The following is a 20,289-nucleotide window of genomic DNA, read 5'->3' as shown; positions in this document are numbered from 1 at the left end:
CTGGCCATTAAAATTGCGACACCAAGAAGAAATGTAGATGATAAACGGGTATTCGTTGGACAAATATATTATACTATAACTGAAATGTGATCACATTTTCACGCAATTTGGGTGCATAGATCCTGAGAAATCAGTGCCCAGAACAACCACCTCTGCCCGTAATAACAGCCTTGATACTCCTGGGCATAGAGTCAAACAGAGCTTGGATGGCGTGTACAGGTACGGCTGCCCATGCAGCTTCAACACGATACCACAGTTCATCGAGAGTAGTGACTGGCGTATTGTGACGAGCCAGTTGCTCGGCCACCATTGACCAGACGTTTTGAATTGGTGAGAGATCTGGAGAATGTGCTGGCCAGGGCAGCAGTCGAACATTTTCTGTATCCAGAAAGGCCCGTACAGGACCTGCAACGTGCGGTCGTGCATTATCCTGCTGAAATGTAGGGTTCCGCAGGGATCGAATGAAGGGTAGAGCCACGGGTCGTAACACATCTGAAATGTAACGTCCACTGTTCAAAGTTCCGTCAATGCGAACAAGAGGTGACCGAGACGTGTAACCAATGGCACCCCATACTATCACGCCGGGTGATACGCCAGTATGGCGATGACGAATACACGCTTCAATGTGGGTTCACCGCGATGTCGCCAAACACGGATACGACCATCATGATGCTGTAAACAGCACCTGGATTCATCGGAAAAAATTTGCCATTCGTGCACCCAGGTTCGCTGTCGAGTACACCATCGCCGGCGCTCCTGTCTGTGATGCAGCGTCAAGGGTAACCGCAGCCATGGTCTCCGAGCTGATAGTCTATGCTGCTGAAACGTCGTCGAACTGTTCGTGCAGATGGTTGTTGTCTTGCAAACGTCCCCACCTGTTGACTCAGGGATCGAGACGTGGCTGCACGATCCGTTACGGCCATTCAGATAAGATGCCTGTCATCTCGACTGCTAGTGATACGAGGCCGTTGGGATCCAGCACGGCGTTCCGTATTAACCTCCTGAACCCACCGATTCTATATTTCGCTAACAGTCTTTGGATCTCGACCAACGCGAGCAGCAATGTCGCGATACGATAAACCGCAATCGCGATAGGCTACAATCCGACCTTTATCAAAGTCGGAAACGTAATGGTACGCATTCCTCCTCCTTACACGAGGCATCACAACAACGTGTCACCAGGCAACGTCGGTCAACTGCTGTTTGTGTATGAGAAATCGGTTGGAAACTTTCCTCATGTCAGCACGTTGTAGGTGTCGCCACCGGCGCCAACCTTGTGTGAATGCTCTGAAAAGCTAATCATTTGCATATCACAGCATCTTCTTTCTGTCGGTTAAATTTCACGTCTGTAGCACGTCGTCTTCGTGGTGTAGCAATTTTAATGGCCATCGTGTATATTACGACTTTTGAACAATATTAAGGTAAATACATTGTTTGTTCTCCATCAAATTTTTTCATTTGCTAACCATATGCCTATCAGTAGTTAGTGCCTTCAGTAGTTAGAATCATTTTTTTTTAGCTGGCAGTATTTGCGCTCTTTGTATTGCAGTAGTTCGAATAACGAAGATTTTTCTGAGGTAAGTGATTCATGAAAGGTATGGGTTATTGTTAGTCAGGGCCATTCTTTTGTAGGGATTATTGAAAGTCAGATAGCGTTGCGCTAAAAATATTGTGTGTCAGTTTAGTGATGATCACAATCAGTAAAGAGAGAAATATCTGACTACGTTCAGTTTTCCTCAGCTGTTTGAAAGTCTAGTAACGTAGAAGTTTACCAGCACAGTCATTATTAATTTTTCAAAGGGGACGTTTCACTTTCACCGTGTGATTTTGAGATTTTTGGCAACCAGGACAAAGAAACGCGTCGATGTCGGTTTCCGCCGGATGAGAAAGTGCTAGAATGGATGCGGTTATGAATGCTCAACAGCCGACGGCGTTCTACGAAACTGGAATAGATCGTTTCGTCTACCAGTGGGATAAACGTCTTAACGCTTGTGATGATTACTTTTGTTTGGAACCATTCCATGGCCCCGCTGTGGCGGGTGTTCGCTTTCCGTTGGACTTCTCCTCATACATTCCCCAGTAGGAATCGAAAAAATGTAAATATCTCAGTTTTGGAGCGTACCTCCAAACTTAACGCCAGATTTACTCCATTTTACCGTATGAATTTGCATTTTCGGCGTTGTTGATTCCATTTTCATTTTTGTCATTGTAAGTGCATCTGTTACTCGTCATTGTAAGTGCATCTGTTACTCTTAACTTTTCCAGCTCCCAAAATCACGTACGTTACTGTGACTCTATAGCTGCTTGCAGTGCGTTTAGTAAGCATAAACTGATCGTTGTGATGGCACTATGATTCTTCAACTTCAGTATTTTAAGGGCTCGCACTATTTGTATGTAAATGTTTCATATCAGTCACTGTGTCGATGATACGGAGAACACCAAAGAGCTTTCACATTCTAAAGATGAGGTGGCTTAGGCTGCTGAATAACACAGCAGCTTTCAATGTTTGGCTCAATAGATAAGCTCCTTATGGGCGGTACACAGTTTTTTTGCTGCCACTTGTGGAATTGACCCTCCTATTGATGCTAAGGCTTGGATGATAGTGACACAGTACCGGCACTGAAAGCATAGTAGGTTGACGGTGTCCAGCGACTTCACGCTGATGAAGTTAAGCTAAGAAAGGATGTTCTGAATAACAAAATATTCATTTTATTAAATAGAGTAGATAACGAATTACTTAAATCGATAATATTGTGAGTCTTAACTGTTCTTCATGAACAGCTCTACACTTCATTCATTCAACTATCCGTCAGTGTGAAACCATATTTTCGAGCAGAGAGTTCGGATCCTTCGTTCCTTTCAACTCCTCTCGGGGAAGTTGGCATTCGGGAATCTCTCCTGGTGTGTGCACAGCATATTCGAGAAGATTCTCGCATGCTTAACGACCTATGATGAAAGGTTCTGCTCTTCTTGAGATCTTATGTACGAGGCCTGTTCAGAAAGTAAGCTCCGATTCATTGCCAAATTGAAACCACAGTGAACATCAGAAATGTTTTACTTGTAACAATTAGCTACACCTTTCAGCTACTTCTCTACGTAGTCGCCGTTCTGACTTAGACTTTTGTCATAGCGTTGTACCAACTTTTCAATAGCCTCATCATAGAAGGCAGCCGCCAGTGCTTTCCGCCAATTCTCCACGCTGGCCTGCACCTCGTTGTCTGTGTCAAAATGTTGTCTTCAAAGACAGCAGTTCATGTGACCAGAGATGAAACTCAGGGGGAGACAATTGCGGACTGTATTGTGGGTAATCTAACATTTCCATTTGAAAACGATGCAGGAGCATCTTCATTGCCCCTGCAGAATGCGGCTGAGAATTGTCGTGAAGACGAAACAGCACGACAGTTATGTAATGTTAGCTGCATAGCTTCAGGCGAAATTTCTCACCAGGCCCTCGTACTTGGCGGCAGACACTATTTTCTAGACATCTTTACGCACTCACTGCGAGCTCAGAAATGAGAAGAGCGACGTGATGCTAACTGGGGTTATACTAGAGACACTACACAACACATCTGTGCAAAGCTTTATCGGATTTTCATAGTCGTTTCCATTTCGCGACCGATCGGAGCTTCTTTCTGAACGCCCCTCGTATATAGACTATTAATTCTATCTACTTATGTTTCCAGACAGAAGAGCTGTAGTCAAGAGTCGGTCGAACGGTCCATAACAGAACTTAAGATTCCCTGATACCTCATGATGTGTCCTATGAACCGACACCTCATTTAGGCAAGTTGCGCCGTGAGTTATTTTCTCCGCAGTTCAAGTCAGTACCACCTCATCGTTATTCGCTGTACCCAACTTATCTTCAGCATTCTCCTCTAGCACAACATTTCAAAATCTTCCATTCTGTTCATCTGAACTGTTTATTGTCCACGTTTTGTTTCACTCCAGAAAAATACCTCTAGAAAAGGCTTCCTAATACTTAAATTTATAGTCTACGTCGTCAAATTTTTCTTTTTCATAAACGCTTTTCGTGCTACTCTCAGTGTGCATTTTATATCCACTCTACTTTGACCAGCTTTAATTATTTTGTTGTTCCAGTAATTAAACTAATCGACTACTTTCAGTGCCTGATTTCCTAGTATAATTCCTACAGCATCGCCTAATTTAATTTGACTACGTTCCAGTAGCTTTGTTTTAGTTTGGTCAGTGTCCGTCTTACAATTTCTTTTCAAGACACTACCTATTCCGATCAGCTGTTCTTCCAAGACAAATGCCGTCTCGGACAGAATTAAAATGTCACTGGAAAACCTCATTTTTTATGCCTTCTTCTTGTACTTTAATTTCGTTTCGACATTTCTCTTTTGTTACCTTTAATGCTCGTTATCTGTCCGGAACGACACCATCCGTAAACTTACTGGCAGTAGCTGGGGCTCACATGAAAACGTGCTCTGTATATCTGCCCTGGAACTATGCCTCTCTGTAGCAATATGCACAGCACCATTTTGATGAAAGTCCACACGCCAAACAGGAGGACACTGTGTTGAATGAGACTGGCAGCCTACGACCAATTACTGGTACCTACATTTTCAAATTGTGGCATCAGTGGCATCTGACATCCCCAAAAGAGCAGTCACAGAAGTCAGGAACTCGATCCCAAGCACCCCCTTTTTGTCTCTGTCAGATGTAATTTATCTGTTAAATGTATCACCGACACCTGAGGTAAAGGCAAGATTATCCACATTTCGTTCAGTGCTGAGGTGGTACTCCAATGTTGGAGAGCTTCTGCTATGCAAATATGAGTTAAGATGGGGAGCATCAAGATGGGCTGAGGTCTGAGTTTGTGTTATGGAGGAAAGGAAGACGTACTACGGTAATTCATTCAGCTGGGATAGTTGCACTCCCAGTGTGGCGCACTGGTCAGCGCGTGTGCTTAGTGAACAGCACACCCGTGTTCGAATCCTAGCGTTGGTACAAATTTTAATTCACTGCTTCGGTCTCTATTCATCATCATAGATAAATTTGAGACTTGATATGTCTCTGGAACATATAATTTATCTGATTAATATACTAAGGAGAAACTTCATGCATAGAACATCAGCAATTCCATCAGTTCTAGGAACTCACCAAACAAAGCTATGGCAAAGTTCAATAACCGAAAAGGTCTCAGCAATGCTGTACTGATCCTCATGCCATGTGTTTGTCGCTCGTTTCTGTCGGCATTGTTATTAAAATAGCATTGATAGCTTTTCCAATTTGCTGTAATAAAGCAATATTTCAAAGAAATTAAACCGGCCGGTGTGGCCAAGCGGTTCTAGGCGCTACAGTCTGGAACCGCGCGACCGCTACGGTCGCAGGTTCGAATCCTGCCTCGAGCATGGATGTGTGTGATGTCCTTAGGTTAGTTAGGTTTAAGTAGTTCTAAGTTCTAGGAGACTGATGACCTCAGAAGTTAAGTCCCATAGTGCTCAGAGCCATTTGAACCATTTTTTGAAAGAAATGGAAATTTTACGAACTCTTTAAAGACGCTTATTTAAAATCGAAAAATTTTAGCACTACTGTTATAGTTAATATATATTTTGGTTTTTAGCCTAGTTGTTGTTGTTGTTGTTGTGGTCTTCAGTCCTGAGACTGGTTTGATGCAGCTCTCCATGCGACTCTATCCTGTGCAAGCTGCTTCATCTCCCAGTACGTACTGCAGCCTATATCCCTCTGACTCTGCTTAGTGTATTCATCTCTTGGTCTCCCTCTATGATTTTTACCCTCCACGCTGCCCTCCAATACTAAATTGGTGATCCCTTGATGCCCCAGACCATGTCCTACCAACCGATCCCTTCTTCTAGTCAAGTTGTGCCACAAACTCCTCTTCTCCCCAATTCTATTCAATACCGCCTCATTAGTTATGTGATCTACCCATCTAATCTTCAGTATTCTTCTGTAGCACCACGTTTCGAAAGCTTCTATTCTCTTCTTGTCCAAACTATTTATCGTCCATGTTTCACTTCCATACATGGCTACATTCCATACAAATACTTTCAAAAACGACTTCCTGACACTTAAATCTATACTCGATGTTAACAAATTTCTCTTCTTCAGAAACGCTTTCTACATTTTATATCCTTTCTACTTCGACTATCATCAGTTATTTTGCTCCCCAAATAGCAAAACTGCTTTACTACTTTAAGTGTCTCATTTCCTAATCTAATTCCGTCAGCATCGCCCGACTTAATTCGAGTACATTCCATTACCCTAGTTATTACTACATCTACATCTACAAGATTACTCTGCAATTCACATTTAAGTGCTTGGCAGAGGGTTCATCGAACCACAATCATACTATCTCCCTACCATTCCACTCCCGAACAGCGCGCGGGAAAAACGAACACCTAAACCTTTCTGTTCGAACTCTGAATTCTCTTATTTTATTTTGATGATCATTCCTACCTATGTAGGTTGGGCTCAACAAAATATTTTCGCATCCGGAAGAGAAAGTTGGTGACTTCCATCCCAACTCGCGTATCACATCTGTCACATTCTCTCCCCTATTACGTGATAATACAAAACGAGCTGCCCTTTTTTGCACCCTTTCGATGTCCTCCGTCAATCCCACCTGGTAAGGATCCCACACCGCGCAGCAACATTCTAACAGAGGACGGACGAGTGTAGTGTAAGCTGTCTCTTTAGTGGATTTGTTGCATCTTCTAAGTGTCCTGCCAATGAAACGCAACCTTTGGCTCGCCTTCCCCAAATATTATCTATGTGGTCTTTCCAACTGAAGTTGATCGTAATTTTTACACCCAGCGTTGAGAATTGTACTATTTATCGAGTAATCGAATTGCAACGGATTTCTTTTGGAACTTTTGTGGATCACGTCACACTTTTCGTTATTTAGCGTCAACTGCCACTTGCCACACCTTACAGCAATCTTTTCTAAATCGCTTTGCAACTGATACTGGTCTTCGGATGACCTTACTAGACGGTAAATTACAGCATCATCTGCGAACAACCTGAGGGAACTGCTCAGATTGTCACCCAGGTCATTTATATAGATCAAGAACAGCAGAGGTCCCAGGATGCTTCCCTGGGGAACACCTGATATCACTTCAATTTTACTAAGAAAATAAAAACACCTGTTATAACTGAGACCAAACAAATACCGAAAAATACCGGTTATTCAGTACTCAAATACAGCTACCGTTGTTAACCGGTCGTTTTTTCCCTTGTATACTTACTGGTAGCGCACCTACTTGTTGATTAAGTGACCTGGTCGCGTGGCCGCTAACGCCGCCCCCGCTTCTGTCCGCAGAAGAGCAACATCCAGCAGCTGAAGGACGAGATCCGCGAGAAGCTGCCGGCGTCGGCCGCCTCCGCCTCCGCCCCCGCGCCGCCGTGCGGCACGCTGGGCCGCCCCCGCAAGGCGCGGCCGGCGCCGCAGCCGCCGTCCGACCTGAGCATCCGCGAGCCGGCGCAGCTGCTGGTGGGCGTGCCCTCGGCGCTCACCACGCGCTGGCGCCACCGGCCGCACGCGCTCGTCTCCGGCGCCGTCACCTACGTCGCCAACGTGAGTCTCCGGCCGGCTCTAGTCCCGGCCAGATAGGACGAAGCCAGGATGTACCACTGAACTGTTAGTTACTGCATATCACAGACTGCATTCCGCAAGTCTTGTTCCACTGAGAATGCTATTTATACATTCACACATCAAATACACTCATGCTCGTAAATTGAGGATAACGCTGATAGATGGCGAAACAACGCTCTGGTGGGAGGTTGTAGGGTTTAAATCACCTCAGGGTATGACCGTGCGGTGCATTTGACCTGCGGTCGTCGCACGGTGGCGCTGGCAGCAGTCCACATACGCAGAGGTGTGTTGGTGCATGTCAGAGTACGGTGCAGTACTCAAGTGTGCAGACGTTTTCAGACGCAAAATAATTTGATGCTAAATCACAGTAAGACTCAGTTTTTACAGTTTCTAACTCACAATTCAACAAGAACCGATATTTTGATCAGACAGAATGGGCATATTATAAGCGAGACGGAACAGTTCAAGTTCCAAGGGGTTCGGATAGATAGTAAACTGTTGTGGAAAGCCCATGTTCAGGATCTTTTTCAGAAACTAAATGCTGCTTTATTTACCATTTGAACAGTATCTGAAATAAGTGACAGTTCATATGGTATTATTTTTTCGGGTAATTCTTCTGATTCAAAAAGGGTATTTTTGGCTCAAAACCGGCCTGTTAGAGCTATATGTGGTGTAAGTTCTAGAACCTCTTGTCGACCCCTATTCAATAGCCTGGGAATTCTGACATTGCCCTCACAGTATATATTTCCTTTAATGTCGTTTGTTGTTAGCAATATTAGCTTATTCCCAAGAGTTGGCAGCTTTCACTCAGATAATACTAGGCAGAAATCAAATCTGCATGTGGAATGCACTTCCTTGACTCTTGTGCAGAAAGGAGTGCACTATTCTGCTGCATCCGTTTTCAATAAGCTACGACAAGAACTCAAAAATCTTAGCAGTAGCCCAAACACTTTTAAGTCTAAACTGAAGAGTTTCCTCATGGCTCACTCCTTCTATTCTGTCGAGGAGCTCCTGAAAGAGCTGAAAAATTAAGCAATTTCCAGTGTTACATTGTTGATTTTCTTTATTTAAACTTACGAATTGTCGCAAGAATACGTTTCTATTACTTCATTTTATCTGTTTCTACTATCGTGTTATAATTTCATGTATTAACTCGTTCCATGACCATGGAGACTTCTCCATAATTTGGTCCCACGGAACAATAAATAAATAAATACATAAATAAAAACGTGCTAATGGTGACTATGTGTTGAAAATGGCTCAAAGATCACATATTGATGACGGTATGAGGGGTGGAATACTACGGTGACTGGAGGCTGGTCAAAAACAGCAGGTCGTAGCACGGGCCCTCCATGTGCCACAAAGTGTGATCTCAAGATTATGGCAGCGATTCCAGCAGACAGGAAACGTGTCCAGGCGCTACATTATGGGACGCCCACAGTGTACAACACCACAAGAAGACCGATATCTCACCATCAGTGCCTGCAGACGGCCACGGAGTACTGCAGGTAGCCTTGCTCGGGACCTTACCTCAGCCACTTGAACAGTTGTCTCCAGACACACAGTCTACAGACGACTGAACAGCCGGCCGGGTGGCCGAGAGGTTCTAGGCGCTACAGTCTGAAACCGCGCGACCGCTACGGTCGCAGGTTCGAATCCTGCCTCGGGCATGGATGTGTATGATGTCCTTAGGTTAGTTAGTTTTAAGTAGTTCTAAGTTCTTGGGGACTGATGACCTCAGAGGTTAAGTCCCATAGTCCTCAGAGCCATTCGAGCCATTTGAACGACTAAAAGACATGGTTTATTCGCCCAGAGACCTGCAAGATGCACTCCACTGACCCCTGATCACAGGAGAGCCCATAAAACGTGGTCTCAAGAACATAGAACATGGTCATTGGAACAGTGGTCCCAGGTTATGTTCATGGACGAGTCCAGGTATAGTCTGAACAGTGATTCTCGCCGGGTTTTCATCTGGCGTGAACCAGTAACCGGATACTAACCCCTTAAGGTCCTTGAAAGGGCCTGAATTGGGGTTGTGGTTTGATGGTGTGGGGTGGGATTATCATTGGTGCACATACACAAAAAAATGGCTCTGAGCACTATGGGACTTAACATCTGAGGTCATCAGTCCCCTAGAACTTAGAACTACTTTAACCTAACTAACTTAGGGACATCAAACACATCCATGCCCGAGGCAGGATTCGAGCCTGCGACCGTAGCGGTCGCGCGGTTGCACGTACACCCCTGTATGTCTTTGACAGAGAAACTGTTATAGGTCAGGTGTATCGGGACGTCATTTTGCACTAGTATGTCCGCCTTTTCAGGGGTGCAGCGGGTCCCACCTTCCTCTTGATGGATGATAACGCACGGCCCCACCGAGCTGCCATCGTGGAGGAGTACCTTGAAACAGAAGATATCAGGGGAATGGAGTGGCCTGCCTGCTCTCCAGACCACAACCCTATCGAGAATGTCTGGGATGCTCTCGGTCGATGTATCGCTGCACGTCTTCAAACCCCTCCGACACTTTAGGAGCTCCGACAGGCACTGGTGCAAGAATGGGAGCCTATACACCTGCAGTTGCTCGACCACCTAATTCAGAGAATGCGAACCCGTTGTGGGGCCTGCGTACGTGTGCATGGTGATCATATCCCATATTGATTTCGGGGTACAAACGCAGGAAACTGTGGCGTTTTGTAGCACACGTGTTTCGGGACGGTTTTCTCAACTTATCACCAATACCGTGGACTTACAGATATGTGTCCTGTGTGTTCCCTATGTGCCTATGCCATTAGCGCCAGTTTTGTGTAGTGCCACGTTGTGTGGCACTACACAACGAATGTAATGGGTTTACGTAGCCAATGTATTAAATTCCGTTTCGTTATTGCATGTTCTGGTGCTACTTCGCGTGCACTTCACGTAGAACTTATAGGTGGAATGCGTTGGCGGAGAGCTGACAACCTGTTGTTTGTCACGACAAATATTTACATTGTGAACCAGTAATACCAAATTTTTTGTGGGTATGACGATGAGCATAGTTCTAAAATTGATGGTTCTTATCTTGGTAAAGGCATCTGGTAACTGAAGGTTAACAATCTGTTAACTGAAAGAATACTAAACATAAAACGTGTGCTACGTGCGCGTGAGAAAGATCTAATCGATGGGACACGGACGTCGAAAAATGAATAACATAATAATTAAAGAGGAAGAAGATGAGTTGGATCCTTCATGTCGGATATTAGAACGACGTAGGCCGTCATTGACGTGACAGAAGTAGCAGATTTCAGGGATAATTTCACAGTCTGGGAGAGAAAGGAGATTAAATTTCCCTGGAAAAGGATGTGGAGTGTTTGGAGGCGCAAAGAAGGTAGAATTTGATGTTACAGACGAGTCAGCGGACTGGGGTGCTCGAGGACAGACACCTGTTACATGATAGGAGTGGAGTGCACAGAGCAAGTGTGGCAGGCGTTTGAGGAGGTGTGAAGATTTTATTAGCAGATACGTGATGTGGGTGAGAGAAGGTAGTCGGACATAGAAAGCGAGACAAAGTGCATCTCATCAAATTGTGTGAAGAGAGTAATAACAAATGAAAGGGGACTAGGTCCAAAGAACGTTAACAGGGATGATAACTGAGAAAAATGAGGCTCTTGTATGTGTGGATAATGGTCGTGAAATTTAGTGCCACGTCCCATCAAAAAAGCAGCTTCAGTATATACTGGCCCCATTTTCTTTCCTTGGAGGGGTTGTGCTATATCCACATACACAGTGATAAGAAGTGACAAGAATAGACACTTATTTGGCTGTCCTCTCTGTCACAATTGCGACCTATCGCCATGATGTAGAATGAGTCAGATTCACAATTATAGTACCTTTTGTCAGAGAGAAATATGGTAATGGCCGACCATTTACACGATTCGTCGTAGGGTATTTTTTAAAACAAACATTCAGTGTTTTATACTTAAAGATGTTCAGTTTTTGTCTCTCCTAAAACACAAACACTCTCCATGTCATTACGTATTGAGAAATTCTTCTACGGAGTGGAAAGGGTTGTCAAGTCATTTTTCACGTTTTCTTCTTCAAAATTTGATAAGAGGGGGAGTCGGAAAAGTAAGTTTCCCCTGTTGACTGTGGGAAGAGTTGTGTGACATGGGTGGAAGACGACACGGCAGGTGAATACGCACGTGCAAGACACCGATACACCATTGGGTAAAGGTCAACTGCGATCAAGCAGATGGCGCTGTCGCTGTGCCTGCGCAAAGCGGAGGCCAGCCGCTCAGTGTTTTCCCCGAGCTATGGAGAAAAGGTGCGTTTTGGAGTCGTGGTCATAGGCGAAAGTGAGAGCTGTTATCCGCTATGAATGGGCACGTGGAGTATCAGGCACCGAAATTCATAACCACGTTGTTGAGGCGTATGGGTCAGGTGTTGTGTCGGAGCAAATGGTGCGGAGATGGTGCCAGCAATTCAGTGATGGACGTCAGCAAGTTCAAGGACATACCGAGACCTGGACGGACGCGCACGGCCACTACGGATGCAAAAAAATGTTCAAATGTGTGTGAAATCTTATGGAACTTAACTGCTAAGGTCATCAGTCCCTAAGCTTACACACTACGTAACCTAAATTATCCTAAGGACAAACACACACACCCATACCCGAGGGAGGACTCGAACCTCCGCCGGGACCAGCCGCACAGTCCATGACTACAGCACCTTAGACGGCTCGGCTAATCCCGCGCGGAACTACAGATGCAAATGTCAGGAAGGTGGATGACATGATTAAAGCGAACAGGCGTATCACCATCCATGGAGTAGCGGCAGAACTTGGAATCGGACATGAGCGAGCTCACAAGATCATCCACGACATTCTTCGATGCAGGGAGGTGTCAGCACGTGGGTGCCCCGGCAACTGACCCCGACACACGTGGAACAACGCAAGGCGTTCAGTCTGGAACAGTTCGTGCGTTACCATGAATCTGGCAATGACCTTCTGTTTCGGATTATGACGAGTGATAAAACGTGGGTCCACCATTACACGCCCGAATCGAAGGCTGCATCCATGTAGTGGAAAAATCTGACATCACCTGTCCGAAAGAAGTTCAAAAGCACCCCATCTGCAGGTAAAGTGCTGCTCACCTTTTTCTGGGACGCCAAAGGAGTTTTGCTGCTGAACTTTATGGAGGATGCAACCATCAATGCTGCGCGGTACTGTGCCACTCTGACGAAATTGAAAGAGGTGATTCGAAAAAGCGGCCTGGCTGTCTCAGATCTGGCATTCTGCGCCTACACCGTCCGCCTTACAGTCCGGATCTCGCACCAAGTGACTTCCATCTGTTTCCTGCTTTGAAGAAGACTCTCGGCGGAAGGCGCTTTGGCAGCAATGCTGACGTCAGACACGCCGTTCAACGCTTCTTCCGTATGCAACGCCCTGATTTTTTCCTGGAAGGCTTTTTAAAGCTTATAAAGTGGTATGATAAATGTCTCAATGTACTTGGAAATTACGTAGAAAAATAAAGATATGTCTTACCTTTAGTGTCTCATTCTCTTGTTTTTCCATTCACACACAACTCTGACCACAGTCGACAGGGGAAACTCATTTTCCAACTCCCCCTCGTATTATTCGCAAGGTAGCAATAGTATATGTTTTTATAGAGAGCAAACGTCACTAATCTTATTTGCTTTAGTTAGTGTACCGTACATCTGATTTTTAACCCTTCTTATATAAACGTGAAAACACCAGTCTAGGAGAGCAAAATGAATGTAAATGCCTAAAAAGTGACTGGTTGCTACAAATACGTACTCGGAGATGTTTAGGCACGACATTGAGGCGACCCTGAAACCTGCTATAAAACATAATTTTTTGGTTTAGAAATTTTATCAGGAAAGATTACATGATTTAGTAAAATAAATAATGTCTGCCGTACCCCAGGAATAAACATGTGCCGATTTACAAATATTATTACGAATATCAATACCATTACGCGTATAAATACCAAAAATTTGGAAGTTTCTAACACTTGCAACAGCAGCTGAGAGCTCCTGCTTGGTTTTTCTTGCAGTACCTGGGTTCGACGCTGGTTAAGGAATTGCGTGGCACCGAGTCGACCAAGAAGTCCATCCAGAAGCTGAAGAAGACGCCACGGGAGTCTCGTACCACGCCCGACATTGCGCTGTGCATCTCGTACCGCGGCGTCAAGTTCCTCAACACCGTCACCAAGGTACGGCGTCTCACAACGGCTGCGGGCCAGCCCTAGAACTTCTCCTGTGTTGGACAGGGTGGTGTGACGACCTGTTCTGTCCATAGAGAATCAATTTTATAGGAGGATTACCAAGCGGCCAACCAGAGGCCTTAGAGAAGGCCCTATGGCACCTGTTCGGTTAAAATTTTTCTGAACGAAGTTGTTAAAGAATGGATGAAAAGTATGGAGGAATGGGCCTAACATAGACGAGGATTATCTATCAAGTTTACAATTCGCTGATGATCAAATAATGTTAGCTTTAGATGACTATGATATTGAATACACGATGAAGAAAATCTTAGAAACACACACTTAACGCCCTACTGATAATAATTTTTTCTAAAACCAAAGATCTTTCTTTGGGTAGTAACAATATGACAGTATCAGAGATGGAAATACTATTGGCGCATGCCGGAATTATAAATACCTGGAAATTACGATCCCAGATCAGGGTTCCAATTAGCAAAAAATAAGATAGTGGACAACAGAAGCTAAACTAGCAATCACTCATCCTTGTTTATTCCTTTCTTACTTCAAAATTTCGTAATCATTGTCGTCACCTATTATGAGTGACAAATCGTGCCTTTTATACTGCTTACTATAACCTTGAATGGCTGTCATAGTGTCTGACTACGAACCCGCAAATATTAATACAGTTTGTATTTTGAGGACTGCTTTTACTTAAACTGAAATCTTTTATAAATGTTCCGCGTGTAAACCTGTTAAATTATTGTTAAGACTTCGTAATTGCAGTGGAACATTTAGTGGCAATTTAGGAGGTTTTTCTGTCTAGGATGTAACACTGTACTCCACTGTTATCTTAAATGTAGCTTTCCCACTAAAACTGAATGTCAGCATTTACAACTGAGCCAAAAACCAATACAAATGCGCCTCGAATATTATAAGGTACTTGAAAAAGAATGTAGAACTATTGACAACAAATTGTTACTGTAATGTCCCCCCCCTTCCCCACTCGTCGCCCCCCCCACCCCGTCCCCCACCCGAAAAAAATACTTTTTAAATTGTCTGTCTCTTCCGTTACAATTCTAACACAGAAATAAAATGGTCGGGCCTTGCCTTGTCACATGCCTTGCAGTTGAGAATATGGTGCAAATGTGGTTTCATAATAGCTTTACGTCTCATACTATTTACATAAACCAGAAACGCCATATTGTCTACCTTTTGGAACTATTTTTGGCCTAATATTGATGGAATTCTTATGGCAACGACTAGAGTCTGGAAATATCTGGTATCCACGACTACAGTTTACGCAAAATAACTTATTACTGTAAAAAGTTCTACTTATCCCATTCCTCCGCAAATTGTACGAGTACCATTATAATCACAAAATATCAAATCTTATGGACCGCACTATTACGTAAACCTTACTCAAGCACTGCTTGCTGGCGTCTCCCTCCTCTACACTCTGTCTGTCAGAAATGATGGTAAATATTTGGTGAAATCATTTATCCAAAAGTAAGAAATGAAATAGAATAAAGGAACAACTGATGTGCCTTTGAAAGGTGCCCAAAAATCATGTACTACTTTATCGGGAAAAGAGAGTGAAGAAGAACAATGATCATGATAGCACTTGTGCGGGAGAAATCACTTCTCGCGCCACATGCATTCTCTTTCCTAATATTTGAAGGCTTCTATATTGAACCATATTTGAGTCTGAAAGATTGTTGGAACTTTTTGCACCTCCATGCACAGATGATACAAATATCTTAAGGCCATGCAACAGCAAAGTGCGTGGCCCACATAATCCACCAGACTACTCTTTAAACTCCACAAATTCTAAACATTTAACTTTTAATTTTCAGTTGGCACCTCATTTCCTGTACATTATTTCGAGCAGCATTCAAAATTATATCAAAAGTTTCTCCAATCTGTTTTGTTTCTTATTTTTATATAAAAAATATGACAAAACATTAGATCATTTATTCAGCTTGTTTTATTTTAGAGTCTTCTTCAGAAAGCAACTAGCAGCGTTGTCGCCATCTATCAACTGTGAAGCACTTACGGCTGCAGGAGGAAGAATAGCCATCTATAAATCTCCGACAACACTCAGGCGCTACCATAGAGACGTTTACAAAATCGCTTTCGTGGCGTCTTCTATTCTCTAGATGTTCTATATTTAGTATTTGGTTCACAGGAAGCCTTTTTGACAGTTACGTATCACAATAATGGAAATTCTTGTTCGCGAAACTGCTAGGCCTTAACGAGATGAACGTTTTGATACCAGCTGTTGACCGAGATACCCTATGTGATCAAAAGTATCCGGACACCCCCAAAAACATACGTTTTTCATATTGGGTGCATTGTGCTGCCACCTACTGCCAGGTACTCCATATCAGCGACCTCAGCAGTCATTAGACATCGTGAGAGAGCAGAATGGAGCGCTCCGCGGAACTCACGGACTTCGATTGGGTGTCACTTGCGTCATACGTCTGTACCCGAGATTTACACACTAATAAACATCCCTAGGTTCAAAATGTGTGGGAAATCTTATGGGACGTAACTGCTAAGGTCATCAGTCCAAAAGCTTACACTCTACTTAACCTAAATTATACTAAGGACAAACACACACACCCATGCCCAAGGGAAGACTCGAACCTCTGCCGGGACCAGCTGCACAGCATCCCTACGTCCGCTGTTTCCGGTGTGATAGTGAAGTGGAAACGTGAAGGGAGGCGTATAGCACAAAAGCGTACAGGCCGACCTCGTCTGTTGGCTAACAGTGACCGCCGACAGTTGAAAAGGGTCGTAATGTGTAAAAGGCAGACATCTATCCAGACCATCACTCAGGAATTCCAAAATGCATCAGGATGCACTGCAAGTACTATGACAGTTAGGCGGGAGGTGAGAAAATTTGGATTTCATGGTCGAGCGACTGCTCATAAGCCACACATCATTCCGGTAAATGCCAAACGACTCCTCGCTTGGTGTAAGGAGCGTAAACATTGTACGATTGAACAGTGGAAAAACGTTGTGTGGAGTGACGAATCACGGTACACAGTGTGGCTATCCGATGGCATGGTGTGGGCATGGCGAATGCCTGGTGAACGTCATCTGCCAGCGTGTGTGGTGCCAGCAGTAAAATTCGGAGTCGGTGTGTTATGGTGTGGTCGTGTTTTTGATGGAGGGGGCTTGCATTCCTTGTTTTGCGTGGCACTATCACAGCGCAAGTCTACAATGATGATTTAAGCAACTTCTTGCTCCCTACTGTTGAAGAGCAATTCGGGCATGGCGATTGCATCTTTCAACACGATCGAGCACCTGTTCATAATGCACTGCCTGTGGTGGAGTGGCTACGCGACAATAACTTCCCTATAATGGACCGACCTGCACAGAGTCCTGACCTGAATCCTACAGACCACCTTTGGGATGTTTTGGAACGATGACTTCGTGCCACGCCTCTCCGACCGACATCGATACCTCTCCTCAGTGCAGCACTCGGTGAAGAATGGGCTGCCATTCCCCAAGAAACCTTCGAGCTCCTGATTGGACGTATGCCTGCGAGAGTGGAAGCTGTCATCAAGGCTAAGGGTGGACCGACACTACATTGAATTCCATCATTACCGATAGAGGGCGCCACGAACTTGTAAGTCATTTCCAGCCACGTGTCTGGATACTTTTAATCACATAGTGTATTAGATCGATGGTACAAGCTTCTTCCGCTGTCGAAATGTCGTAATCTGTTAAGTCAACGAAGGAAACTTCATGGCGAAAATCGTATTGTTGCAAATTTTTGTACAGTGGCAGGATGGAGTGTCATAAACAACGTACTAAAAATCCTCGTTTGTGGGGTGTGAGCTTTAGTGTGGGGTGAGGGGGGGGGGGGGGGGAGGCGTTAAAAGATCAGTTTTGTTTCTTAAATCTGGAAATTTGTGGTAAGGATTATGGGCCCAAACTGCTGAGGTCATCGGTCCCTTAGGCTTACGCACTACTTAATCTAACTTACGCTAAGGACGACACACATCCATGCCCAAGGGAGGGACTCGAACCTCCGACGGGGGGAGCTGCGCGAACTGCGACAAGACGCCTCAGACCGTACGGTTACCCCGTGCGGCCATCTTGTTTCTTAAAACTGTGGCTTCTAGAGACTATATTTCCCAGCACAAAATTAAGTGACATTAAATTTGCTGCAAGTCCTATTCATTTTATCTCTGGGGCTATCACTTTCCGCGTTCTAGGGAATGGAAAAATCGCAATAGTGATTTAATGGTTTAAAATTTGTGTTTACTGATGAAAGAAGTGGATTTAGAATAAATATTAAATGTATACGCCACATCTGAGTGCAGCCGTATTAATGGATAAATTGTGTTCTGGGGAGGGGAGGGGGTGAATGGTAGAAGGGAAAGAGAAAGTACTTACACATTTATCAGTCCAATTCTTTTCTTGCGTTAGTGTTATTAGAAACTCATATCTGTATTCCAAGTAGTGTTAATGTACTTTGCGGAAAATAAACAGCCTCGGGTACGTCTGCGCAATGCATTGCCAGTGATCCACGAGGGACGCTTCGGAGGCTTGTTATAACTTGGGGAAAGATCCTGTCGTTGCTTGTTGTGACGTAGTGGGACACACAACGTCGGGAAACACCTGCTCGCTCCTTAGTTTGGAGTCGTATAAGTGAGGGAAGCACATAGCCGAAATCCGGTGATTGCTTTTGAAATAACTAACAGTTTACTTATTTTTCTCCATATTCATCGTTTCCATTTCATTGCCCCTTGTAGTTAACGAAACTCTAGTTAATAATCTGTGTAATAGTTATGCGATCTGAATCTTTTCGGATGGAAGAATTTGTTTTACGAGAAGAGAGTTAACGACGTGGACTCTGGCAAGTTTGCTTTAGCGAACACACAGACAGGGAGCCAAAGAAAGTTTCAGTTGAAGAGCTTTCTACCTCTTCATACATACTCTTGATTTCAAGATGAATATACGTTGTAGAATCTTTGTTATTAGGAAATGCTTTTCTCCAATATACAGGAAACCCTGAGAGTTCACGACGAAGTTTTATTGTGGAGGAAGACATTTTTTTTCAAGAATAGTAGCGCCAAGAAGAGACGTTTTAAGAACAGTCTCGGGGTTGAAGCACACTGTAGCTTCAGACAAATTCACTGTTCCTCCAGACTTTAAGTTTCAAGCGTAATTTTCGTTTCAAAAATTTGTTATCATGTAGAATTCGTACAAAATGTCAGGAAGATTTTATCTTTCAAGGAATTTCAATTTCCATTTTCATGAGAATTTTAACTCTCCACTAGATTTTTATTTACAAGAAGTTTTCATAACAGAAGGGGTACGTTTCGCAGTAATATTCCTTCAGGAGTTAAGAAACTTTTTTACTTCAATGTTAGAAGGCTATAATTCATCCTGTATCTTCCTCCCATTTCCTTTTTTATTTTTTTTTTCGTAGAAAACCTCTGAACACTGGAAGTGCATTCCAGTGCCGAAACTGTTGGAAGCAAAATTGGCGAGCAAACAGTTCAAGGGACCCAAAAAATTAAAATAAAAAATATAGCAGCAGTCGTCAACGCATGCTTGCACAGTGGCGCTCAAATCAGAGATAACAGGTTCTAAACCTGGTGGAGGAAGAAATTTTCACCAGTATTTGACCAGAAAAGGGGATGAGTGGTGTTGGCCTACAGTTCTTGAACACTAGACTTTGCACAAACGCCGTGAGTATAATTCCAAACCACTCCACAGTGTCTTATGGAGTGAGAGCATGTGGAAATCTTGGTGGTGATCCATCCACTGACAGGTTATACGCTCAGAGGTCACCTTGCTGCTACTCCAGAGGGGTCTGTTATGTAATGGTAATGCGTTTCCCGTTCTTCTGTTCAAAATGGTTCAAATGGCTCTGAACACTATGGGACTTAACTTCTGAGGTCATCAGTCCCCTAGACTTAGAACTACTTAAACCTAACTAACATCACACACATCCAAGCCCGAGGCAGGATTCGAACCTGCGACCGTAGTAGTCGCGCGGTTCTGGACTGAAGCGCCTAGAACCGCTCGGCCACCTCGGCCGGCACTTTCCTATTCCAGCCGTGGATAGACCACAGCGGGCAGAACGACTGTTGGTAAACCTCCAATATAACCTTCATAGTTTTTTCACGAGTACGAAGTACTTTTCCAAAAACGAACGATCTCGGAACTTAACAGTAAACCCACTGTGGTGGAGAATGCCTGTCTAGCATTGTCTGCCACTGGAGCTGGATGAGCATCTTCCTGATGCTTTCGTGCTTGCTAAATGAATCTGTGGCGAAACGTGTAGCTCTTATTTGGATTTTCTCTGTTTCTTCTTTCAATCATATCTGGTACTGATCCAAAACTGACAAGCAATATTCCAGTGTTGGTCGAACGAGGGTTTTGTAGCTGCTTTCTTCGTGGGTACACTATACTACTAGATGATTGTTCCAATGAATGTCATTCTGGCATCTGCTTTGCCAGTGATCAGTTTTATTTGGTCGTTCCATTTTA

The 20,289-nt window shown here is 44.0% G+C and overlaps 1 protein-coding gene across 1 annotated transcript in view; it reads left to right on the top strand.

Moving 5' to 3' along the window:
- Nucleotides 1-20,289, top strand: part of LOC126412962 (ankyrin repeat and SAM domain-containing protein 1A-like) — a 209,926-nt gene that overhangs the window by 177,565 nt on the left and 12,072 nt on the right. Inside the window, exons 6-7 of the mRNA XM_050082854.1 lie at nucleotides 7,304-7,558; nucleotides 13,627-13,785. Coding sequence (XP_049938811.1) covers nucleotides 7,304-7,558; nucleotides 13,627-13,785 — 414 coding nt within the window. The remainder of the gene's footprint in view (nucleotides 1-7,303; nucleotides 7,559-13,626; nucleotides 13,786-20,289) is intronic.

The sequence above is a fragment of the Schistocerca serialis genome, chromosome 7, assembly GCF_023864345.2.
Source record: "Schistocerca serialis cubense isolate TAMUIC-IGC-003099 chromosome 7, iqSchSeri2.2, whole genome shotgun sequence".
Lineage (NCBI taxonomy): Eukaryota > Metazoa > Arthropoda > Insecta > Orthoptera > Acrididae > Schistocerca > Schistocerca serialis.
The sequence above is the reverse complement of the archived record's forward strand: the minus strand, read 5'-3'. Positions and strand labels throughout refer to the sequence as shown.